This window comes from Stegodyphus dumicola, chromosome 5 (genome assembly GCF_044657685.1).
Source record: "Stegodyphus dumicola isolate Sdum_Otavi_A_Nest chromosome 5, ASM4465768v1".
Classification (NCBI taxonomy): Eukaryota; Metazoa; Arthropoda; class Arachnida; order Araneae; family Eresidae; genus Stegodyphus; species Stegodyphus dumicola.
In genome coordinates, this window is record NC_140772.1 from 169,543,311 (window position 1) to 169,571,240 (window position 27,930).

The 27,930-nt window shown below is 31.7% G+C and overlaps 1 protein-coding gene across 2 annotated transcripts; it reads right to left on the reverse strand.

The window, feature by feature from the left end:
• On the reverse strand, positions 1 to 27,930 carry LOC118194983 (uncharacterized). Of its 2 annotated transcripts, none has more exons than XM_085817368.1 (2): positions 27,794 to 27,930; positions 1 to 2,720 (listed from the first exon to the last, which is right to left on the reverse strand). In XM_085817368.1, the coding sequence occupies exon 2, from the start codon at positions 2,694 to 2,696 to the stop codon at positions 1,203 to 1,205; it is 1,494 nt and encodes a 497-aa protein (XP_085673494.1). In that variant the 5' UTR covers positions 2,697 to 2,720; positions 27,794 to 27,930; the 3' UTR covers positions 1 to 1,202. The 2 variants fall into 2 exon arrangements, with proteins under 2 accessions (XP_085673494.1, XP_035222099.2); XM_035366208.2 differs by lacking the exon at positions 27,794 to 27,930 and adding an exon at positions 13,712 to 13,895.

The following is a 27,930-nucleotide window of genomic DNA, read 5'->3' on the forward strand; positions in this document are numbered from 1 at the left end:
TTGGCAAAAATAGTTTTTAATAATACAAGTGTTTTTAAACAAAATATTGTTTTTAAGTAAATAATGTATCAAAAGTTTTAAACAAGAAAAAAGTCAATTAACCAAGACAATCCAAGTCAATAAATATACAACCGAATTTTTATAAAATTATATTAGCTTTTCAATTATACCCTATTTACAAATACATAAAACAAGAAACAGAGCTGTGAGCTAATATTAAATCTCTTCTGTGATCTAAAACATATTACTTGAGTATTCTTCAATCAAAATATTCATTGTCCCATTCAAAGTACCCTATTAAAACAAATATGAGAAAAAGTACAACTGGCATAGCTTCATTCAAAGGACAAATAATGTTGACCTACTATATGCTATTTTATAGATACCATATTGCATTTAGTATAGTAACCAATATTTAGTCTACAACCAGTCTAGTGAAATGTAAAATGTCTTGCCTGAAAGAAAAAGTTCATATTGCTCTTTGGTTTGCTTAATATCACTTATTTGCTTGAACTCGGTGACAGCTCAGGCATGGATTTAATATATTATAACATAGCAGAAAGAAGCACCAAAAACAATCTGCTTACAAAAATAAATTAGACACAATAGTCCAAATCCTGAATCGCAGTAGTCACTTGATATCACTTATTGGTCACCCTTTCATCAGGGATTTTGTAAATGACAACATCTATGTTACAAAAGAAGTAAGACATCCAGAATTTTCAGGCTTTAATTCAGACTGCCATCTCTTTCATAATCTCAAATATGCCACAGATATCATGGCATAAATTTAACAATAGACTAGAAATTTCACACAAAAATCAAATATGGAAATGGAAATTTTTTTGTCATAAATGCAATATATAATTTTCTTAAAATTATTCATTTCTTTAATAAAGTGCATTTTTTACTAGTCATACGAAACCAAAATGGAATACTTTTAAATGAGACACCCTGTATTATTTAGAGATTTATTATAATTAAAAAAATCAGCTACATAATAATAAACAACTATAAATAACAGTTGCTTATTTAGAAAAATGGAAGATCATGCTTCTTTTTTAAGAAATACTGCCACAAAATTAAAATAAGTATAATTTCTTTGCTTGCATAATATCAAATTCCATATAGCATAAAACTCCCATAAAATACACACTAAAGCAGAAACTACTCAAATTTACAGCTTGAATTTTTTAAGACTTTTATGCTCCTTCATAATCGATATGAGACCTCATTATCACATTAGGATTAATCTCGTGAACTACTGATGCAGCCTCCTCAAATGTTATTTGTGAAGAACCGAAATGAAAATATTCTAGCATTTTTAAATCCAATATTAAATTTCGCACACCTTCAGCAGAAAGTCTGCATTTTAAAATTGTAGCCTCTTTTACAGTTGATAGACTATTTTTATCTAAAATTTTATGTAATACATTATCTGTTAAATTTTCTGCATATTCTAAGTGCAACATGGATAAATTAGTACAGTTAGATAAAAGAAATATCAATGTGTTTTCTCGACAACAAAATTGACCATCAGTATTTTCAATGTACAATGATTTGAGATGTTGAAAACATGTAGACGGTGGATCATAATAACAGACCTCAGTTTGGTACTCAATTTTAAGATCTTCTAGTTCTGGACAAAAACTTGCAATTGCAGCGAAATCAACATTATAGAAATTCAAAATATTTAAAATTTTTAAATTTGCTCCAATTTTTTCTAGTAGCATCTGAACCCCAAGCTGGAAATCGCCTCCATCTGTAGGCTCCCACTGAAGAAGAATAGACTTAAGATTTTGGAAATCACTTAAAGCATAAATAACTTCATGATCACTCACCAAAACATCAACTTCCTTCAATAAAGGGCAGGTTTCTGTGGCTATACGAACAGCAGTAATAGAAACAGATGCAAATGGAGGAGCTAAAAATGTACTACCTAAATAACACTTTTCCAATTTATAACGAGTAGAAATTGCATCATCATTTAATTCTGCACTGTGCAGATATTCTAAGCTTGCTCCAACATCATTATTTATTTTTATTAATTCATGACAATTTTTAAGTATAACTGCAATTTCTAAATAAGACACAGGATGCCTCACATCTTCATATACATCAAGAACAGTTAAAGAAGTATTAGGCCAAAAATAACCATTAACTTCTTCCAGAAAATCATATAGACGGCATTTAGGAACAAAGTTTAACTTCAAAACTTTCAGCTGCTCACAGTTTCGTATTGCTTTTAAATCAAATTCAATACATGATTCAATTGATTCTAAACGGGGCGAGATACTGAGAACACATTCAAGAGCAGCACTCTTTCTTAATGCTCCAGAACCAGGTTGAGCATCAGAACAATATACATCTTTTAGAGTCAGAGAACATAAATTCTGACAAGCAACAGAAAGTGACATGAGAATTGCAATAAATTCTTCAGTATGCAGAAGGACATCTTCTAATTTAAAATGCTTTACACGGCCACTTGTCAAAAGATGATACAAATCTGTCACTTTCAGGCAACAGGAAGTAGTCAGTTCCAAGACACAGGTAATCAAATCTTCAACCACTGATGAGGGTAGAGCTGAAAAAGGATTACCTCCAGTATTGTTATCATGAGTTTCATTCCAGTATGAATTCTTTAGAAGAAATGCTGTTTTCCAAAGACAAAGTCGGTACAATGTAAATTCAGACATATCTCGTCTGAAATTATAAAATTTCTGAAATAAAGGGGAAAATACATTGAAATTTTAAATGACAAAGAAACAAAGCATTTCAATACTCACACTGAAATATAAAAATCAGTAAAAAAAAAACTATCTGATAGATATAAAGTAAGCACAGTAAAATACACAAATTTCCAAAATGAAAAGTTCGTAATTAATTTTAACCTTCCAGCATGCACGTATGTACAAAATTTATGACAAATTCAGTTTTTAATGCACATTTTTCGCATATCGAAGCTGAGACATCTGTATGTCATTTCTATTCCTTCTTTCTACCCTTTCCCACATCATAGAATGTTCCAACAGGGTTTCGCCCCCCCCCTCTCCAAGCATTTGTATTAAGTGGCAGCTTTTTCGTAAAAGTTATGACACGCGCATGCTCGTGGGTGAATATTAGGAAAATATTTTTTTCTAAAATATTTTGTAATTTCGTGTTATTAATTGCCGTGTATTATTTTAATTTGAATACATTTGGCTATGTAAATTTTATATCAGTTTTCAAGGCAAAAAAATATGTGCAACCAGCTGATTTTGCTCGCATTCTTCAAGAATTATCTGATGAAGAAAAGGAAGACAAGGAAACTTTTGGATGGGAGAACAATAGCGATTTCCATTCCTTATTTTCTTTTCTATTCCTTATTTTCTTTTATTTCTATTTTTTAGAAATAAATAAAAATACTAAAGTTCGTTTAAAGTGCGTTTTTGTAATCGGTAAGAAGTAAATTTCCTTGCAGAAGTAAAGTAATGCTAAACTTACTTTTTTTCCTACCAAGGTGTTTTCCTTTTTTATTTGTCTATACTTGCCTTTGATGAATATTAAAATTAGCTTTGATTTTAAAATATAGTTATTAAATAATAAATTAAAAATGTTCTATAATGAAATATATCATCGCATTTTTATCTCACTAACATAAGAACTTAAAAAATAATTTACTTATATTTGAATGTGACATCATTTATATTTTACAATAATAAGATTCATATTTTATTTCTTAACAAATTTGTTATCAATATTCTCTCATTTCTGTTGTTTTTCGTGCCAAAAACAGCAAAATAATGGATGTCGTAAAAAATTCGACGCGCGTGTGCTCACGTAAAATTGCCAAGCGGGCGTGCTGGAAGGTTAATCAGGGCTGTCCCATTTCTTTCAGAGTGGGAAAAAAATGCAGGAAAAACTGGCCAGAAGAAAAACATTTTATCAACGAAAGTGGAAGAAACTAATTCTTGAATTTATTTTGTATTTATATTACTATATTTATACATTATTCAATGTTGAACGATTACATTAATAATGTAAATACTTTTATTTTCTGTATAATTTAATTAGCCTTATTTGTATGCTTGCAATAATCTTTTTTAGAGTAATTTTCTTGTAGTTAGATGTGTGTAAGATAAAAACATGTACAGCAAACTTCTGGTTTTAATTGGCAATAGCATCTTTTATTCATTTTAATTTGGGTATTTCTTTGTATTCTAAAAATAGTAACTGTAATATAGCAATCTAATTTCAAATTTATCAGCATAATCACTTCAAATTTATCAGCATCATACGATCTTATATAATGCTGCAATGCAGATACATTTTAGCTAATTAGTGAATTAGATTTCAATTGAATCAAAACTTTTTCCTCCCTGGCTTTCATCTGAATGCATCCAACTTTCCCACTCGCTGGCTTCCAACTAATATGAAGCGATTCGCTTCTCTATAATTATCCACTATAGCAACATGTACTAAACGTCCAAAAATATAGGGTACAGAATGCACCCATAATGATGTATGAAACAGAATATGCACCTAAAGAATTATTTTATCTAGAAATAAAATGTGTTGAATATACCACAACATTTGTCTGCAAGTTCTATTCTAATATTCTAATATACAACTACACATTCTGTAAGCCAGCACCATCTACAACCATTGGTCATGATTAAATAGTGTCCTATCCTATGCATTCTAAAGTATTGCATATATATGCTAAAAACCGAAATAACAGTTCAAGTACATAGCTGTTAACCTAGAAATATGAATGATTAGCATATTTTTCAAAAACTGTGCAAGATGTCATTTTGAAAGAATTCCTAACTGACTTGCATGATTCAGGTTACTTAACTATTTATAATGAAATTATGATACACGATTCAGGTTACTGAACTATTTGTAAAATAATTCTGATGTAAAATATATTAATACATAATTAGATATTCTAAGTTTTATAATTTTTAACTAATTTTTTAACACTTTCATACCAAAAAAGCTCTGCAATGCAGATTGTGGAAAAAAGCATACTTTCTGATTATTTGCATCCACAGCAAAAAGCCACAAAAATATATTGATGGAGCAATGCATCACATCACCAAAAAGTATTTACATGGCAACTCAGGTAGAGGTGCAGCTTCTGCTGAGATGACTTTCCAAACATTTATGCCAGTATGACTGCAAATTATGATCCTTTCTACTTGAATTCCAGTGTCTTAGTATATCAGTGGACTACATACTGCAGTTTTCATTGTCTCCGGATGAAATTTTGAATTTAGCTTTCTGCATGCATAAAGCATAGCAAAGCTCAATTAAAAGCAGCACATAATTCATTTTTATCTCCTCATTTTAGGACTATAGTGCCGAATTCATGCAATTATCAGATTTTTTTTTAGTAAAAATAGATCACTAGAAGACAAAAACGTAAGTGCCATCAGATGCATCATTGAAAGAGACAAAGATGTCAAACATTTGTATCTAGAGCCACAAATGAGTTCACTAGTTTCCTACAAAGTCAGAAATGAGTTTGTAACTTTTGTGGGGATGCCATTAATCAAAAATCACACATTAATAAAAAAAAATTATTTATCAAAGTATTTTTAAATATGATGAAAATAAAGTTAATACAGTACAAAGTCTTTAATCCGGACGTCCATAATTCGGAATGATCTATAATCCAGACCTCAAATCTACAAACTTTCTGCGGATGCGTAAACACATAATGCATTAACGCATGCACATAATACCTTTACACATATGCATTTACGCATGCGCATAATACGTTTACGCATGCGTGTTTAATGTATAATGGACGGTATAGGCTAGACTAAAATTATCTAATTATCTATTTCAGTTAATGTTGCAGATTGCATTGTTCCTTAATCTTCTAATTGGATCCCACTTATTATTTTTTGCAGACTTTTAGAGCAATTTTATAAAAAGTAAGCTTGAACTTTCGATTATGTCAAAAAGAGTTTCCGATTCTGGAGCTGCCAAAGGATCTACAAAGCAAAAGCATGTTTCAATGTCCATCAAACAAAAAGTGGAATTGCTGCAAAAAATGGATAAAGGCATGAAGAAAGTGACAGAGAGGTTAGTAAAAACGAAAAAATTTCGATTGACAAATTAGTCTGTATTCTTGACACAGCCATTACAGGACTTAAACAGCGGAACTTTGTAACTGAACAAGAAATTATGTCTGTTTATAGAATTAAAAGAGAAAGTATTAGCACATATAATAAAGCAATTTAAACAACTTACATTGAAAGAAATGTTTAATAAAGTAAACAAATAAATATTAAGGTTTTTTTTTTTTTTTTTTTTGTTGTTGTTGTTGTTGTAAATTTTGATACCCTTTAGATCATAATTACTCTTTATTTCATAAATTACGGTTTCATATTTTTAATTTTATAATTTCTGCTTGCCATCTGACAGATTTAAATTGATGATCTATAATCCGGAATTGCAGAAGTCCCGACGAGTCCAGATTAAAGACTTTGTACTGTAATTAATATACATGCTATTGTGTAGATAAATTTCATAATGTAGTATTTTTTATGTAAAACATAATTTAATATAAATGTTAATTTATAAAACATTGATTGAACCTTTGTAAAAAGTTCTAGAAATGTCTACAATAGATAAAAACCATTCAGATCAAATAAAATTAAATATGAAAAATTATGCTGAAAATCATAAGGGGTGGTAAAACAGGATTTGCATATTTTAAGTTTCACTAATTAAGTAAGTATCATTTATTGCTGAGAAGCAGTTTCCTTAGTAAAAGCTAAAAATTAAAAACTGAAAGAGTTGGAGTAAAACCGGAAGTCTGCTAGTAAAAATGGGAGAACTGGCAGCTATGCAAATAAAACATTGAAGAAACAATATGTTAAAAGCTGCAGTAATTTAGTAGCAATAACAATCCAAATAAAATTAATAAATTTATAATAATTTCCAAACAGCAAGAACTTAATACTTTAAAGCAGTGGTCTCAAACTCAAACTGCATGTGGGTTGCACGCACGACCTGAAAGCAGCTGGTGGGCTGCATGCATGACCTAAAGACAGCTGGGAGGGCCAGATTTTTTCTAACAAAATTTCAAACTAACTAAATTTTAACTTAATTTCAAATTTCACGTACTAAATATTTATTAACCCTCTCGCTGCATAATTTTATTATCAAAATAGGTTTGAAAATTGCATAATTTTTTAATTACATATTTCAAATCTACATATATTTTAGAGTTAAAATATACAAAAAGTTTTTGTAAAAGAGTTTTTTTTTTCAGCATAGAATTAGCTCATAAAAAAAGGTTCTCGGAAAGTTTAAACTGAAGAATAATTATATAAAAGAAAAATTTTGAAAATTAATCTTGGTCAAATTATGGATTGGATTAATTAATTATGGCAAAGCACAGGAGGGCTATCTGCCTAAAGGAAGGGATGCCTTTGTGGAGGACTTTCTAAGGGAAACTGGCTCATATACACGTTACACATGGGGAAAATCACAAAAACGCCCATGCAGGAAGTGTAATATGATAAACTTCGAAACAAGGCTCGAGGCATCCTATCTCGCCATCTTTGCACCAAATACGCGTTTCTTTGAAAACTTTTTTGCCAGTTTCTGTTCTTTTTTTTTAAACAAACAGCACAATGTCTAAGAGTTTCTTTCTTGATAGAATTGGGGGATATATATCTAGCAAAATGTCGAGCAGTTAGTCTCATATGATTGAGAGTTGAACTACAGACATCTTTGAGTTTTGAAAAGAGAGCACAAAATGGTTCAAAATATGTTTGTATATTTCTCAAAACTATGGACAACTAATACCATCTGTTAACCTAGATCTGAATATATAATTAAACATCACAGAAAAGCCGAAATGAAACCATGAACGGGAAAAGAACAGGTTGCACAGATCCCCATGGAAATCGCGGGTTGTGCAAATTTTGCTACTTTTATGTTGCCCGTGAAAATCGTGGAATACGCAGCATGAGGGTTAAAATGAAAAATGAACAAATAATAACACAAAATTCAAATTCATCATGCTTATTTTCTATCTGTAACAAATTTCTGTTGGCTATATTTTATAATTCAAATAATGTGCCAGGAAATAAATATTAAATTTTTTATTGACATTTATTTAACAAACTTCTCATACGTTGAATTAACCACTAAATACCTTACTTTTAACATAAATAAACAACAAATTTCCACTTATAGAAACTTACCAAATTTTCACTGGAAACTTCCCCAGTAGAATTTTTTATCCTCACATATAAAAAATATATAGGATTGTACACAAATAATTATACATTTCTTTATTAACTACGGCTTGACACCTGATGACATTTTGAGTTTGATAACATTTATAGCCTTAAGGAAAAATAACTAGAAACTAACTTCATCTCGGATTGTAAATGCTCATTGGTTAAATCAGGCCGTTTTGTTAGACTTGCTAATTTTCAATCAACTAGTGACTGACTCAAGGAAAATGAAAGCACCGACTCATTGGGGGGGGGGATACATTAGAATATAAAAGTTCTATCAACTTTCAGCAGGCGAATAAATTTACATGTTGTATCAATGTCTTGCCTTAGTCTAGTGATACAGCCTAGCATCCAAGAATATAGTCTACAATTTTTACACAATCCATATGTTTCTGATGTTGTATATATATATTTTAAATTGTTATTTCCTGAGATGTCCTTCCCCCCCCCCCTTAGTTTTTTTTTTTGCAGGTCTGTGAGAGCACTGTTATGTATGTCTTGATTATTGACTTTTGGCTGTATGCCAGTGCTAGATTCAAACTCAAATGGAATGTAATGACTAATAAAATATTTACTAGTGCTTTTCTATTTTGTTAATAAACATTGTATTGCAATCCACTGCCCAATGAACTTATGCTATAGCAAAATCAATGAGTATTGTATTAAAACAAATAACTGAAATGTATTGGTGGGCCACATAAATTCCTTTGGGGGGGGGACATGTGGCCTATACTTTGCCATTTTGAGATCCCTGCTCTAAAGTAGTATAAAATAAGACCAAAAAGAAAAAACACCAAATGAATTCAAAAATTAAAACAAAGTGTTACATATCTCATTACATCTCTTCAGAAGGTTGGTGTCACCAGATAAAGGACAGGTTTATTTTGGTTTGATTATGGCAAAGCCCTCAAGTACTATCTGTCTTAGAGAAGGAATGCTTTCACAGAGGACTTTCTAAGGGAAACTGGCTTGTATATGCATTTCACATGGGAGAAAACGATGAAAATGATCACATAGCCAGCCCTGGGATTCCTAAATCAAACTACCAGCATTCAGTGACTTTATTATTCAGCTGCCAGCGAGCAAAAATGTGACAGGGCAGCCATGATTCTACACTATATAATGAAATATTCATTTGTTGTAATGAACATTTCGTAAGTGTACCAGTCTTCGTTATCAGAAAAATTCAAGGAAAGTTCAGTTCAGTTAATGAACAAAAATTCTACAACATTTTTTCACTGTATTTGGAAAGAAAATTAATTTAATGATTTCACAATTTATTGCAGAAATGATTAAGCATTCACTTTCAAATATGTTAAACTGTTATTAGTAAATTTATTGCCCTTTAGCAGCTCCACGGGAGCATATTTTCTTCCAGCTTCTTCACTGTTTTGAAAGAAAACCAAACCTTGAATTCCCACTTTTAAAACATATACCTTCATTTATGAAATTTCTGTAAATATATTTATTTGTACTTTCTTCAAATGCCCTGTATTTTATAGTTTAAAAGTTTCATTAATTTTTTTTTATTTCAAGGAGAATAATTTCTGCAATATTTTGTTTATCTGACTCTAACAATTAATTGTACATAATTTGTATCCTCAGAGTGATAGCAATTAAATAATCTAACAATTTCATTAATTTTTTTCAATATCTTGAAGCCTTTTATATTGTTTCATTAACAAAGCCTGAAAAACACAAACCTTTTATATTACTTGATGGGGAAAATATCCCCCTTCGGATAGCAATACATTCTTTTTAGGAATGGAATACTTTAAAAATATCTTCATAATCTTCCCAGTTTGTACTTATATTTGTGCTTCTAATGCATTTGAATGAAAAGAATTTTTCTTTCTCATTAACCCTTCTTGAACAATTTCAATCATGCTGTCAGTCTTCAGAACACTTTCAGTCAGATGAATTTATAAACTGTTCTTGAATAATTTAAAATTCTAACTGTAAATCAAAGCTTCTGATAACATTCCACAGAATGGAAAATTTAATTATTACTTTAACAACATCATTAGCTTATGATTAAGTTAACAAAATATAAATTTAATTATGATGTTATATAATTTAAGCTATGATGTTGAGTAACTAGTGGGATACAGCCTGAACAATGTAATATAAGAAAAATTCCCGATTCATCCCGTTCTTGATAGAAAGAAAAATCCGTCTCCAACTCAACAAACCATTTATTTGTGTTGCTTTGACACCTGAACAGGCAAATTCAAAGAAAAATCTACTCTTGCTTGTGAATGGGGCTAAGATTTTCAGAAAACTTAAAACCATTAATGAACAACCTCAGCTAAAACAATTAATCATCCTCATAAGAAGAAGCACTATTTTCAATAAAATCTTTTCAAACTGAACTTCATAATATGAATGACATGGCATGACATGCTATATTATGTATTAAACCACTTATTGAGTCAAAAATAATGAAACAGAGCTAATCATATATATTAAAGAAAAGAAAACAAAAGAAAAAAAAATCCTGAATTCTAAATATTTTAAATTTTGACACAGATTTTACAAAACAAAAATGACTTATGAGCAATGGTGTTTGCTATAAAATATGTTATAGATATTTTACATCAAATAATCAAAAGCCTTCAGTAAAAATACCTGAATTGTGCAACACCATTTATATTATAGGTGCTGCACAATCCAGGTATTTTGTAACATTCTGATTTTTGCTGCAATAAATATATGAGCTTATTTAAAAGAAAATATGAACCAAAATAGTCAAAAGAAATATTATACAGAATATATCCTCAATATAAGCATCATCACTTTTTATTCATTAAGCTATTATTTTGATACTATAAAAAACATCTCAGTGTTAATTGTTGTATGAAGTTCAACTTTGAAAACTTTCACTAAAGATGATGCATCTAGTAATAATGAATCAATATTTCAACTGACAGTGCTGAATTAGAAGTTTAAAATTTTCTGCAAAACTTTGGGAAGCGAAAAAGTAATCACTGCTATTTCTGGTATAAAATTTTATGTTATGTTTAATAATGAAGAAAATTGTTTGGAATTTTTTTTATATATGTTAGTTTAGATAAATTGCTAAAATAATTGATACTTACTGTACATTAAGCTGAAGGTTCTGTTGAAAATATGTTATTATTTTAAATAAACTGTTGACAATATTATATTAAATACTATATAAAATGTATATTAAATTCCTTCTCTGTATTTATAAGTAACTTTGATTGTATAGAATACTGAATGAATTTTATTGTACAGATACTGAATGAATTACAGGTTCATTGTTTATCCGAGACAGTTTCATTTTTGTGGTTGTTTACAACACTGGCAATAAATCGCACCTTCCTTAAGATCAAATTATGCCAATACAGTTTTTTGTTGCCAAGCTACTACAGAAGACAAGTACCATATAATTGACATTGGTACTAAAAACAGAATGAATGACTTGGTTTCCATGGGAAGCGCAAAAAGCATGAGAAAACTTCAGTAGCTGAATAAGCTGGAAATCCTTGTCAAAATGCAAACCCACAAAGAAACTTTTATGGTATATTCATTTAGTTAAAATACCTTTAAATAGATTAGAAGCCAAAATAAAAATGCACATATATTTCAGTGTGAATAAAACATATTCTTTTAAAAAGTGTATGAGCCCTAAAAGATCTTCTGTGGAAATACTGTTTATTAAGCTAAAAGCTCATTCAGCTTCAGTGCTACTAATAAAAATGAACTCCATAATAACTCTTTTTTATACTGTTAGGATTTTTGCTATGCAGTTTTCCTTTTAAAGTCATTTTAATCAAATTTTGAAAATCGTTTATTTTTATTTCACAACTTAATATTTTTGCATCCTTTCATCTTCTTCTGGTCGTGGAATGTTACTTTTTCGATAGCCTATATCTCAGAAAAATATTAAAAATTACTTTTAATCATCATCGTTTTTATATTTTATTTTATAAAAATTTTGCTGCAATATCCTATTTTGTAAAGAAAGCACAAGACAGTTTAGCAATTTTTCTAGCACGAGCTTGCAATTCTTTTGGTTTCAATCATTAATTCTTCATATTCTTTTGAATTTATCATATAATTAATTTACTTGTTTTAAGCAAACAAAGAGAACAAAGCAATATATATTGATGGCAATTTGAAATTGTCTCTCTGCTTATCTCATACAGTCAAAAGTCTTTAATCCGGACTCGTCAGGACTTCGGCGATTCCAGATTATCGATTTTTCCGGATTATAGATCATCAATTTAAATCTGGTAAGATGGCATGCAGAAATTCTAAAATTAAAAATATGAAACCGTAATTTATGAAATAAAGAGCAATTATGATTCAAATGGTATCAAAATTTACAAAAAAAAAAGCTTAATATTTATTTGTTTACTTTATTAAACATTTCTTTCAATGCGTGCATGCGTAAAGCATACATTATGCGTAGTCGAAATTAGAAAATTGCAACCAGAAAACTATTTGATGTGTACTCGTGATATTTATAATGACGAGGAATTTGATTTAAATCATATAAAAGACGGAATACATTGAGATGAAATACTACATTTAGTAAGGAATTATAAGCTGAAAAAAATAAAAACATCTGCCCTGAAAATAAGGAGTGCTGACAGATCAACTTCCAGTTCATTGCACGCCGCGACGTTCCCTCTCCCCCCGCAGAGCAGTGTGAAATTGATAAACAGATTTCGGAATGGTTAGAGAAACAAAGGATATGTCTTTATCCATTTTTTGCAGCAATTCCACTTTTTGTTTCATGGACATCGAAACATACTTTGGCATCAGAAATTCTATTTGACATAATCAAAAGTTCAAGCTTACTTTTATAAAATTGCTATAACAGTCTGCCAAAAAATAATAAGCTGGATCCAATTCGAAGATTAAGGAACAACGCAATCTGCAACATTAACTGAAATACATAATTAGATAATTTTAGCTTAGCCTATACCGCCCGTTATACATTCAATGCGCATGTGTGAACGCATTATGCGCATGCGCACATGCGTTAACGCCTATGTGCATGCGTGAACGTATTATGCGTTGACTCATGCGCAGAAAGTTTGTAGCTTTGAGGTCCGGATTGACGACTTTTGACTGTATCTGTAATTATTATAGCTCCTACCATTTGTAAGTCACCAAAATGTCAAATGTTACGTATATTTGGAGGATGTTTCTTTACAATGGTATTTATTATCAAACTAAATAGTGTAACACTCAACACAGAACCCTGTGGCTCATCCTCTTCTTACATTAATAACACAGGATACCTATGAATTCCTCTAGCTGTTCCATATACTTTTGATGCCTCAACCATATTTTTTTTTTAACATTACAAATTTGAGACAAATAAAAATGCCAGAGACTGTTATTTGAATGTTTATGGGCACTGTATATTTCAGAATATAAATCAATCAATGTATAAGATGAGAGAATGTTTTTCTCTAAAAACTTACATGAAATTCAAAACCTGTATATAAGCCAAAATGAAAATAAAAATCTTGTATCATTCAAACATCTTGCCCTGAGAACAAAAATGCTGCCAAGCAGTGGAGTGTTAAAAATGCCTTAAATTAGCAGAGGTGCAAAAATAAAAAAGTCTGATGTGGATACCGTGATTTCCTTGTAGAGCCTATTAAATTATCAGGGTTCGTACACATTTCTGCACACAGAAATTAAGTACCTTTAAGGACCATTCATGAAAACCATCAAGGACCTATGAGCAAATGGGAAGTGAATAAATTAAATTGAAGATATTATCTATGCCTGAATTTCACTTTTGTAATACAATCCTAAAAATAAAATAGATCCCTAAGTAGTATGCATTATTACTAAACATAAATTAATTAACATAATTGTTAATAAGTTTGAGAATAAAATAAACTTTATGCAATTTATCAAATAGCATTAAATATTTTACACTTATATAGTTGCCCATATTTGAAAGAAGATAAGTGACATTTAAGTTTTACAACAGTTAGCTTTATGTTGATTTTTTTAATGTCTCATTTTGTCACATACTTGGTCAGTCAGGAGGTTTAGTAAATAAGCAGGTAGATTTTATGTCAAACTGCATAGAATGGGAATTAAAATGAGAAGTAAGATCATAATCAGCATGATTCATAACAAAAGACTGAATGTTGGCACTGCTGCTACTTATTAGAACAAACCTGAAAGGCCTGATGTAAACATGGTTGGCAAGTGTTGAAAGTTAGTCAGGCTCTGTTTGATGCAGTTAGTGTCATAGCTTCGTGTACAGTTCCAGGGGTTGTAACCCAGTTAATATACTTTAAGGTTCCAATAAGCCTTTAAAGCACCACAGGTGATAAGTTGTTTTGTATTATTTTAAGTAGATGCATAGAATACGTTTTACTTGAACTTAACATTTTTATATTTTATCTTGTGACCACAGTGAGTATTAATGAAAGCCAATTACTCGCTTTAATATTGTGCGAATCGTGCCTCAACGAAGCACCAGATGTCGCTACCTATCACTACTCTGTACGAACTCTCCAGGTTCCAGGATCTTCAGTTGGTTCGAGAAGTCCGAGAGAAGCGGTCTAACAGAACGCTCGCGAAGGAGCTACAACTAGACGCTTACTGGTCACGCGTAGGCGATCGGACTTGGAACTTATCTAAAGTGACCACACGTAGGTGGTCAGCTGTGACTTTTACATAGTGGAACCAGTGTGATTACTCTTCTAAACATATTTAATCCATTTGTACATACTCATTCTGTTTATCTTTTCTTCTATAATTCAGGAATAAGACCTGATACTTTGAATCGTGAGTGTGATCTGTGTTTGATGATAAGACGTCACCCTCACAACTATGGGGCTCCAAGCCGGCGAACTTGAAAAAAGGTACTGTGAAAACTTTTCTTTCTTTAAGATGGTGATACTTGTGTTTCGTTTTAAAATAAGTTTCTTAAATAATTCAAACAAGAGTGATTTAAAATTAATTGCCGAAAGAATTGGAGAGAATGTTCCTGAAAATGCTAAAAAAGCTGACATTAAAAAAATTATAGAAAATTCTGATGTCTTCAAAACGAACATTGAATTTGTTCATGTCGTCGTCAAATCGATTGTTGAGGATCAGACACCTAGGACAGGTAATGAACACTATCTGTTAGAAATCAAACGTCTTAAATTAGCCTAAATTGAGAAGCAAATTGAGCTAGAAAATTTAAAATCACAATCATTATCGGGTGATAGACGAAACACACAGACTAGAGTTGAAAATTTACTGAAAAGCGTTAAAACACTTAAAATCTCTGTTCCTGAGCAGCCAGAGGCATTGCATTTGTTTTTCATTTCATTGGAAAAAGCTTTTGCCACCAAAGAAGTTCCCAAAGACTTACAAGCTGAGATACTAATTAATTTGCTAGGGGTTAAAGCAAATAATGTTTTAACGTATGCAACTGAAGAAGAATTGTCGAATTACGAAAAACTAAGAGTTCTTTTTAGCTGAATTTCAGCCGACACCAAGAGAGATTCTGAACAGCTTTAAACATGCTCAACGCGCAGCAAACGAGTCGCATGTTTAATTTGCATCGCAATTGACCACAACATTTGAATACTACTGTCAGGTTAGGGAGACACAAAAGGTTTTTAAATTGTTGCAGACAAATTGTATGAAACTTTGGATTTCAAAACGAAAGAATACATAGGTATTTGCGAGGGCAGAACATGGTTTAATCCAACATAGTTAGGGCGAGAATGTGATTTATATTTTTCATCCCGAGGAAAATCATTATCTGAAATACATAACCCTAAAGTTCAGTCTAATGAATCAAAAGTACAAAGTGTTCAAAACCAAAGTATTAAAAATGACTCATTCCGTCGTAGCAAATCTAAAAATAAACAGGATGTCATTTCATTGACGCAAGAGAGATCATGTTACGTCTGCGGGGGAAAGGGTGAAAATTTTCATTTCGCTAGGGATTGCATAAAACATAAACAAAGTGAATCGCATAAGGAAACAGAAAGTTGTGATTAACAAGTGTTAATCACAAGTTTTATTCACGAGTTGCAATATGCTGATATTTTCGTAGAAAAAAAAAAAAATAAAAGCACTTATCGATTCAGGCGCTGAAGTTCCGGTCATAAATTCATCATTCATTCAATTAAAGACACCGCTGGATGGTAAAATAATACTTAGCTCATGTTTTGAAGAAAAAAATAGAGGCAGATATCGCTAGAGAAGGATTATCTATCTTTAAATAACAATTCTCCAAGGTTAGAAATCATTGTTGCAGTTGTAAATAAATTATCTGTTCCTTTAATTTTAACACCAAACATTTATTCTCAACTTCTAAAAGTAAGTCGGGAAGAAAAACATGAAACATCTAATCCTGATACCGAAAATGATTTTAAAAGTGAATCATCATTACAAGAGTGTTTTTTATTAAATTTTGCAAATGTGACGAATGTGATGTGGATTTCTTGCATGTTACTGATGTGAACATTCGTAAGGATTCATCGTTATTGATTCATTATTATAAACCAAATAAAATTAAAGACACGAATTTAAAAATGAATATTGTGTTAAAAGATGATATTCCAGTATCACAATGGTCTTGGAGATTACCGTTTGCTGAGCAAAAAATTGTTGATAAACAGATAGACGAGTGGTTGCAAAAGGGGATAATTAAATAATTAAACCATCTTGTTCCGATTACGCATCTCCAATTCTGTTATGTAAGAAACGTGATAAAACACATAGATTATGCGTAGACTTCAGACAGTTAAATAAAAAAGTAGTAAAAGATTCTTTCCCTATGGCCCAGGTAGAGGAAGTACTTGATCATTTGGGAGAAGCGAAAGTTTTTTCAACTTTGGATTTGAAAAATGGTTTTTTCCACGTTCCAGTCGATGAAAGATGTACCAAATATTTAGCATTCATTTGTCATGCAGGTTTATTTGAATTTTTAAGAGCACTGTTTGGTTTGACCACAAGTCCTAGTGTATTTTTAAGATTTATCTATAATGTATTCAGGGAATTAATAAGGGATAATACAGTTGTAATTTACATGGATGATTTTATCATACCTTCCCGTGATGAAAAAGGGGGATTAGAAAAACTTAAACGAGTTTTAAAAGTAGCTTCAGAATATGAACTAGAAATTAATTTTAAAAAATGTCAATTCCTTAAAAGAAAAATTGAATTTCTCGGTTATTTAATTGAAGAAGGTACAATTCGTCCATCTCCAAATAAGACCCTTGCAGTTACAAATTTTCCTCAACCTAAAAACGTTAAGCAATTGCAAAGCTTCCTAGGTCTCGCAGGCTATTTTAGAAAATTTGTACCTGGTTATTCGAAAATAGCCAAACCATTGAGTGATATGCTTCACAATGATGTTGAATTTGAATTTGAGCCAAGGCAGCAGCAGGCATTTGACCACCTTAAAGAACTTTTGAGCAATAGTCCTGTACTTAACATCTTTCAGCAGGGAAAACCTTTGGAATTACACATGGATGCTAGTAGTCATGGTTTCGGTGCAGTTTTGCTTCAAAGCTCAGATGATGGACAGCTGCATCCAATCCATTACATGAGCAAGAAAACATCACCTCAACAAGAAAAAATGTCAAGTTATGAACTCAAAGTTCTAGCGATCGTCGAAGCCTTGAAAAAATTTCGAAGTTATCTCTTAGGCACAAAAATCAAAATAGTCACAGACTGCAATGCATTTCAGAAGACAATGCAGAAAAAAGATCTGACACCAAAGATAGCTAGATGGGTATTGCTACTCGAAGAGTTTGAATATGAAGTTATCCACAGACTCAATCAACAGATTAGACATGTCGACGCATTAAATAGGCATGCTGTGTGCATGGTCACTCGTTCGCAAAGTGAAATCACTACTAAGATCGCAACAGGCTGATGAGCGTCTTCAATTATTGAAAATTCTGGTCGAGAAAGGACTTAGAGATGACTATCTGCTAAAAGATAATGTGTTGTATCTGCAGGAGAGAGGTCGAGAATTCATTGTTGTGCCGGAAGCGATGGAATTCGAGATCATCTGTGGCATACATAACAAAGGACACTTTGCTGTACAAAAGACAGAAGATCTGTTGAAAAGAGATTTTCATATTTCGAATGCTACAAAAAAAAATAGAGCACGTTATAATGAACTGTGTCGAGTGCATCCTCTGTAATAAAAAGCGAGGCAAAGCAGAATGTCTATTGAACCCAATCCCAAAGGACAATATTCCGTTAAGCACATATCACATAGATTTTGTAGGACCCCTGACATCTACAGATAAGAGATACCTACATATATTTACAGTGGTAGATGCTTTTACAAAATTTGTCTGGTTTTTACCTAGTCAAGACAACATCAATGGCAGAAGCTGTACAGAAACTAAAACTCCAACAAGCTGTCTTCGGAAATCCTTCAAGAATTATCTCTGACAAGGGATCTGCTTTCACTTCAAAGGACTTTGAGGAATACTGTAAAGATGAAGGAATTCAGCACATACAAATCACAACAGGCGTTCCAAGAGCCAACGGCCAGATCGAAAGAATTCATGAAACCCTTATCCCAATGCTTGCAAAACTGTCAGTAGATGATCCTGCCAAATGGTTCAAATTTGTGCCTGACATCCAAAGAATCATCAACAGCACCGTCAGTAGATCAACGAAATTCACTCCTTTCGAGCTGATGACAGGCGTGAAAATGAGAAATAAGGCAGACCAAAGAATTAAAGAAATTCTCGATGAAGAATTCCTGAATTCCACCATCCAGGAGAAAGAGTCTATTCGTGAAGAGGCTAGAGCGAATACCTTAAAACTGCTGGAGGAGAACCGACGACAATACAATCGACGTCGTAGAACCGCTCCACTCTACAAAGTCAATGACCTAGTAGCCATTAAAAGAACCCAGTTAGGAGGCAGTCTCAAGCTAAGACCTAAATTCTTAGGACCTTATAAAGTGATTAAGATTAAGCCACATGATCGATACGATGTAGCCAAAGTAGGATCTCATGAAGGACCTGAAGCAACTTCCACTTCGGCAGACCACATGAAGCTTTGGTCTGATGACATCGCAACTTGAGATCATTTTGCAAACTATTTTTCATTTTTCATTTTTTTTTTTTTTTTTTTTTTTTTTGTGTGTGTGTGTGTGTGTGTTTTACAGATGTATTTAAGTGTTCAGAGGTCCTCACCTGTCGATGGCCAAGCGTGTGGGAATCGTGCCTCAACGAAGCACCAGACATCACTACCTATCACTACTTTGTACGAACTCTCCAAGTTCCAGGATCTTCAGTTGGTTTGAGAAGTCCGAGAGAAGCGGTCTAACAGAACGCTCGCGAAGGAGCTACAACTAGACGCTTACTGGTCGCGCGTAGGCGATCGGACTACCGCACGTAGGTGGTCAGCTGTGACTTTTACATCTCCATAGTGGAACCAGTGTGATTACTCTCCTAAACATATTTAATCCATTTGTACATACTCATTCCGTTTATCTTTTCTTCTATAATTCAGGAATAAAACCCGATACTTTGAATCGTGAGTGTGATCTCTGTTTGATGATAAGACGTCACCCTCACAATATGTAGAGATAATTTTTAAGGGTAAACAGTTAGTTATAAATAATTAAATTAGGTAGTTTGATAACCTTAGCCAATATGGATTTACATGACCACTACTAAATTTTATTTTTTTAACAATATTTGTTAAAAAAGCCCTATTAAAATAAAAATCTAATAAAATTTCACAGTTTAAAATACATGTAATTTATGACACAGATTCTTAAACAATATTAAGATAATTACACATTAAAAGCTACAAATCATTTATGTTTTGTAACAACAACAGTCAACAAAATATTTATCCGTCATTTTAATTTAAAGCCTTTCCAGACATTTTGCTAGTTTATATCGATTTCCTTCTCTTTTAAGCATCTTTTCTAACAATTAGAGATTTGTCTCAATATGCAAACCAAAGCTCTTGCTAGTTTTTGCGTGCTTTATCTCCTAACTTGTCAACCTTACCACAATGTACCTATGAGGGTTTAATTGATCTGGTAAAAGTTAAATAGTCCAAAAACTCCGACAGACATGAAGCATATTATCGCTATGTCTGAAATTAACTACAATCAAAGGTTTAAATAAGCCTCTTATTTAAAAAGAACTTGGAACATAAAGTCATATTCTAATGCTAACAAAATTAATTACAGCTCACGATGACATAATTAAACAAGAACAGTCAAATTCAAACTAATAATGTGGAATAATGGTCAAAGATTATACAATTTAATTTAAATTTAATCTGGCTCAATAACTCTATCATATGAGGAAATAGAAATGGGAAATTATAGTAAGAAATCATAAACAATTGGGTAATTTTTCATAATAATAACTGCACATATCTTTGAAGAATAATTTCCTTTATGTATTCAGTTCTTTCTTAAAACACATTTTCTTTTCATTTTAGAATTTTTGGATTTAATTAAGGTCTGTTATTCTAAAACCACTAAATGCATTTAGAATGTACAGAAAAAGCCACTAATTTTATTTTAGTAATATGAACATTCAGAAGTAATATGAAATATATACAGTAGGCCGGTTACAGAGCTGATGTGGCAGAATTTCTAGAATTTAGTGCCACACCGAACGACAAAATCTAGAACTGGCAAAATGTTTAGAATTTAGAGCAAGCATTGGAAGCAGAATTTAGAAAGGCACTAGGCAGCAGAATTTAGGATCCACAGAGATTGCATCAGGTGGGAAAATGCCTAGTGCCAGCTATGTGTATGATGCATTAACAAATATTAGATGAATCTTTTAAATTGTAAATTTTCAATTTCTTTATTAATAAAAAAATCCCTTTGAATAATGCCTGCCCATGTGATAAGATCAGAAGTGTTTTTGATATTTTAAATCCTTTTGTCTAGTGAAAAGTAGAGAAAATAAAGAGAACATAAACATGTTAAGATTCTAGTATCAGAAGTAAAACATTCAAATATTATGTTTTCATTGTTCTTCCAGATGTTCTCCAAAAATTAAAAAATTCATTGCAAACTTTCTATAAAATACATCCATTACGTGTTGATACCATGGAGACATTTTTTATTTTGTCACATATTTCTCGAATCTTCTAGAATCGTGGGTCTATAAATATTGCATTCAAATCCTTCTAAACTTTCCAAGCTGCAATGTCTAAAATCCTAAAGAAAAATTATCCCTACCATTTCAGCAACAGTAAAAAGCCAGAAATATTTTGGAAAAAAATAGGAGGGAAAAAGTATAAAATTAATTTTATAGAGAAAACTGATGCACATTCTGAGAATTTTGAATATTCCTAGACAATTACATGGGAAAAACTCTTACTATGAAAAAATTAAAAACAAGACATTTTTAATTAATTACATAGCTAATTTTGCTTTTGCTAAGAGCTGTTTCGTAAACTGTGCTTTATAGCATTATACCTTGTTTATTTTTCACATTTAAAATATTGTATAATAAGTTGCCAAAATGAAACTTTATAATATGACAGCGAAAAATAAAAATGTTTTATTTTAATGTTATTTTTTAAATATAATTTCAATATATTACCATTATTTTAATGAAATTTATCAATGTTACGATGTTTTAAAAAAAAATCGTCGAAAAATTCTCAGATCTCGGAATTAAAATGTTTCTATAGAAGCTCATCTTAAAATCGCAAAATGTTGAAAAGTCGCCAAATTTAAAACTGTTTAATAAAAGAATTCACATCCCCAAAAGAGAAAAGTTGTTTAAGAGCTCTTTACTACAAAAAATGAATTTTGAAATGCTTATGTTTCACTTCTTGCTTAAAAACTCGAGTATCCCATCATTTATATTAGAAATAGAAACAAATTATAACTCATGAACCCATTCAAAAGGTAATCATATATACGACAGTGAATCGCCAAAAATATTCCTCAAAATGCTAATTCACACTCAAAATGACAGTTGTAAAAACAGACAGATATTTCAGATGATTAAAATTAAGGACGTTCTGCTGATTTTGGCCAAAATTAAGGACTTTTAAGGACCAAAAATCAATTCCAAAAAACCCAAGGACTTTTAAGGACTCATAAGGCCCGTTCCCACTGGGGTTTATCTGAGCTAACGAACACAACTAACGTAGTCGACCCATCCCCAAAACCAGTTTTTCCCCATAGAGCAGCAAGTTGAAAAATCTGAACTGCAGGCACAGCGGAGCTAGTCGACACAGGGAACTGACTCCGTTAGCTCAGATAAACCCCAGTGGGAACGGCGCTTTAAGGACCGTATGAACCTTGATTATATGCAAATTTTGCTGCCCTTCATTTAAACTTAACTTCTTGAAACATTCTAATTCAATTAACTGATCCCTCAAAGCAAGTTAAAAATGACATCAAAATTGCAAATTTTGAAATTAAACTATTGCAGTCAATTTTTGAAGTTGAACTTCTTGTATTTTTACTTTTTCATGACGACAATAAAACTTTCCAAAATGTAAGCACAGGACCTGGGATATTGCACTAAAAGTTAGATTTCGTTATCTGACCAGAAAAAATGATATTTTGGCTCTACTCTTATATGCGCCCTAAGATCACCAAATGTAACGATATGTGTTCTGAGCTGGTTTTTGGCACGATTCCGTGCTGTGGGATGGTTTGGTGGACGATGCTGTTTGTATGGCAAACCTTTTGACGTTGAAACTTGGAGACGTGTTGGCAAGATTTCAGTCGTGTATTTTAGATTGTGTGCAAAGTAAATTTAGTATTAAAAGGTATGATGTTGGAGTTGTTAATGAGTCTTTTGTTCACGGGTGTGTTTATGCGGATAGAAGTGCATTTTTGGAATTTCTGTGGGAGTCAGGACTTTTGAAACGCAGTTTGGCCTGATGAAATGCGGAGCTGATATGAGAACTCAGACGATGAATTGTGTTTCTGATAGACTTGTGTCGGTTTGCAGTTAAATGTTTGCTGGTAAAGTATGTGGCTGTGAGCAGAGTTTAAGATTTGGATTGTGGTTTTTGGTGTAGTAAGTTACTGTGGAAGAAGTTTTTATTGTTACTTTCGAAATTTTGAATCACAGAAAGACATGCGATATAGCAAAATCATGGCACTTTTGCTGACAGACGTTGTATGACTGGTGAAATTTTATTCACAACGTATTATGGTATATTTTATTGTTTTTATTTTGTAGAATGTTATGTTCATTCGTTTTTTTTTTTTTTTTTACTATGAAGTTCTGTTGTTATTTGAATTGTTTGTAATTTATTTTATTTTATTTTGCACAATGCCTAGATTGTGCAATTTGTAGATTTTTTTAAAGTTTAAACAGAATGCTGTGTACATGGTATTCTTTGAAATTTATTGTTGTTATGTTAATTTATTAAAGCGAGGTGTGCGTAGTTCGTAGATTTTTTCACTGCCTAGATTGTGCAATTCGTAGATTTTTTTTAAAGTTAAAACACAGTGCTGAGTACACGGATTCTTGTCAAATATTTTTGGTTAGAAACTTTACATTTTTGCAACCTAAATTTTTAGCTTAAATTTTGTGTTCAAAATGTGTTTTTTGCATCTGCGGAAAACGCGTTTTTGGAGACATTTTAGGCTTAAAGTTATAAATGTAGACTAAATTTAGATAGTAATATGGTACTGTGGAGTTTCTTGCTAAAAAAGTTTGACGAGAAATTTGGTGACCAGAGGGCGCATATAAGAGTAGTTCCGACATTTTTTATTTGACATTGTCAAAACATTTCCATGATTAGAAGTACAGGGCAGACAAAAAAAAAAAACAAAAAAACTGCATCACTTAGAAAAATAAACATTTTATAACGTTAATGCATTTTTTGCCCCATGTAAAATTATCTTAGTTGCTGCAAAGCAAGATCTGAGATCACACCACATTTATACTGCATCATACATTGCTTTTGAAATATTGTGTCATCCAATTTTGATAAATAGCATGGCAAAAGAGGAAGTGATCATTTGTTTCTCTCTTTCAGTGATGAAAGGATGACTCTGTATGTTCAACTGATGCAAGGGAAAAAATGTCTAGCCATTGTTTTAGCTAAAGGATATCCAATACACATGTTCGCTAAAAGACTGACTGCAATCAATCAACAGTCTCAAGACCATTAAGCTGGAGCATGAAACTGGTGATGAAGTTGGATTTAAAACACACTGTGCTGTTAATTTAAGCACATGATTTGTCCAAAGACACTTAGCAGAATGCAGTCTGCATGTGTATCATCCCAAGAAAAAGGCCTTCACTAAAGGCCACTTCAAACAAATGACGCAGGAATAACTTTCTTGGGCAAAAGAGCATGTCACAAAGGCTCATTGGGACTCAGTAATTTTTTCAGGTGAAACTAAATTTAACCTACATGGATCAGACGTTAGGCTGTATGTTTGGTTGCCTAAAAATGAAGCTTATCATCCAGACTCCATTACAGTCTACAGTAAAATTCCCTGTGAGCCAAACGGTCTGGTGATGCATATCCAGTAAAGGATTTGAATATCCAAAATTTATTATTGGAACTGTGGATACATCATTTTCCCCGTATCTTGGAGCAGTGTTTAAAGCCAACTAGTCAGGATCATTTTAAAGGTGGTGGAAATAGCATTTTTTCATCGAGACTCTGTAATCTATTATGAAGTGAAATCGATAAGTACAATCTAACTTATTTATGCATGATTTTGTTACCTTATTGACAAGTTTCTGTCTTCAGAAAATAATGTATATTACAAAAGTAATTTTCCTCCTATTTCTCCCCTTTAGGTACAGGTATATCTGACAAAATCTAGTATTAAAATTTTGGGCTGGCCTGGGAATCCTCATGATCTGAATCCCATTGAAAACAGTTGGCATACAATGGGTACCAAATTTGCTGCTAAGATGCTTGCTAATAAGATGAAATTGCAGGGAAGCATTATTAGGGTTTTGATCCATGAAACTGGCCAGGATTACATTCACAAGTTGAAACCTTCCATACTGGACCACTACAAGGCTGTCATCACAGCTTGTGGAGGATTTACTGAAGTGATCCTTATGCATATATACACATCTAAGTACACGTAATATGACTGCAATTATGTAGTATTTACATTAATTACAAAGTTTGTGTATCAGTTATTTTGCACCATGGTTTATTAAATACTGCATTTCTCACTATTTTTTGTGTAATTAAGTGTAAATAATTTATTAATCCTAATACAATATGAACTTTATTTTATTGTAACAATATGATCTTTATGAACAATATGTAACATAAATTACATGAAATGCATTATATGCATATTTTTCCATGAGTGATTCAGAATTTTTGTCTGCCACTGTATATGACTGCAAAAATAAAGCTGGTAAAGACTTTAAAGCAAGGTAAGGGGTACAGCAGGTATGTATATATATATATACTTTTGGTATTGGTGACTATAATAAAGAAGGGAGGTGCACCACTTGATGCTTGATGTATGTAAGTTCCACATACAAAATATTAACATTCTACGACTAATTGTTTTTGAGTTATGCAAGATACATGCCTATGTATTTACAGACATCACAAACACACACACACACAAACAAACAAACAAACAAAAAAATGCCCACATTTTAGAATACAGTCCTTTATTCTATTCGCACATACAGATGTTACACAAAAAATAGTCAAAATGGATTTGGGAACATTCAAAATAGATATTTCCATTGAAATCTAATAACTGAAATTTTACATGACTACAGTACTTTCTTTACTTCACGCGAGGAAGTAAAGAGGCAGCATGTGGTCATTTTCCATTATACAAATGTTACCAACACCAGATTTTTCGTTTTGACGATGACACAACAAGCCAGCAATATAAATAATTGAAAAATAAAACAACTCATTTTCATAAAATAAACAGCTCATTTCACTTAAAATTATTATTTTTTCTTCCCATAAAATATAAACTTCAGAAATATGATGTGTTATATTTTGCGATTAATGTTTGCACCTGGCTAATATAAAAGTACCCATGTTTTTTGCGAGATCAACCGATCCATTTTATAAATAGCCCTATAATTTAACTTCAGAAAAAGTTCTAAAAATTCTGAGCTTATGGTACTGTCTGTCTATGAGAAGAACAGTTCCCACCAAAGTGTCTGGTAGGTGGTGGTCGCTATAGAAACAGGGCTAGTATACAGTACAAAGTCCGAAATCCGGACGTCCATTATTCGGAATAATCTAAAATCCAGACCTCAAAACCACCAACAACATTTTTCGATTGACAAGTTGGTTGGAATTCTCGAAACAGCAGTTACAGGACTTCAACAATGTAACGAAACAAGAGATTAAGTCTGTCTACAGAATTAAAAAAAAAGTATTAGCACAAAAAATGAAGCAACTTAAACAACTTACATTGAAAGAAATGTTTAATAAAATAAACAAATAAATATTAAGCTTTTTTTGTAAATTTTGATACCCTTTAGATCATAAATACTTCATTATATCATAAATCACAATTTCATATTTTTAATTTTATAATTTCTACATGCCATCTTACCAGATTTAAATTGATGATCTATAATCCGAAAAACGCCCCAATCCGGAATCGCTGAAAGTCCCGACCGAGTCCGGATTTCAGACTTTGTACTGCATTACAAATAGGGGCAACCCAAGGGTTGCTTTATTGTTATTTTGTTTTTGCTGACTGTTGGCTGAGGGGAAAAGAGTTATCATTCATTTTCAAGACACCCCTATGGAAAATGGGTCAAGGTTCATTTCTATGGCAACAGACAGCTGCAGACTAACTGCCAAGAGCTTTTCTTATGATAGACAGACTGTAAAATATGATATTCATTGTTTCTTCAAGGCTTTGGAAAGTTACCTTGTTTACCACCAAACCTTGCTAAGGATTTAATAACAGGTTTTGGGATATTTGGATTATTGTATCAGTAAGGCCTCAATTACTTCATAGATGAACATACTATTCACCAATTTTGTATGCAGAGATAAAAACAGTTCCCAGTTAGTCTAAGAAGACACAGTTCTTCTTGATTAAGATTATTAATCTTAAAGTATATTTTTCAAAATATTTATATTGGGAAAAAAGTTAAGAGTTATCCATCTAATATTAATTGTAATTAGTCATACATATTTTAGCTTGGCAATGCTTACTAATACTAATAGCTCATTAAATACTCTGCAAAATCATTAATGCACTACATTCAATAATTACCCATCAAATTCTTACTTATCTAATTTATTGCAAATCATAAGTGATATCTACTCTTTTATATTTAAATAATCTCATGTGTAAAAAATTAAAAATCAAATAAATTTAACAGAAAACAATTATCAGTCAAAAGCAAAAAAAAATAAAAAAACATTTCATAATTCATAACATAAGCAAATATAACTTCAGCAAAACACAATTAAGCATTACAATTTCTTAAATTGACAACTGTATTACAAATAGGCAAATGTCTATTGCCCAAAGCAAAAGGTAGATAAAGGAAAATAAATGCCCTTTACCAAAATAAATATAGAAAGCAAATGCCCTTTAACAAAGAATTTACAGCTTGCTAAATCCTTACCAGCTTTGTATAATCTGGAGATGCATGTCCTTTTAAGTAGATGCTCTTGGCTGAGGTTTGTATCCTATACGCTCATTTACAATAGCTTGCCTATTCTTAGGACCTGGCAGATGATTAGGAGTTTCTGTAGACTCTGT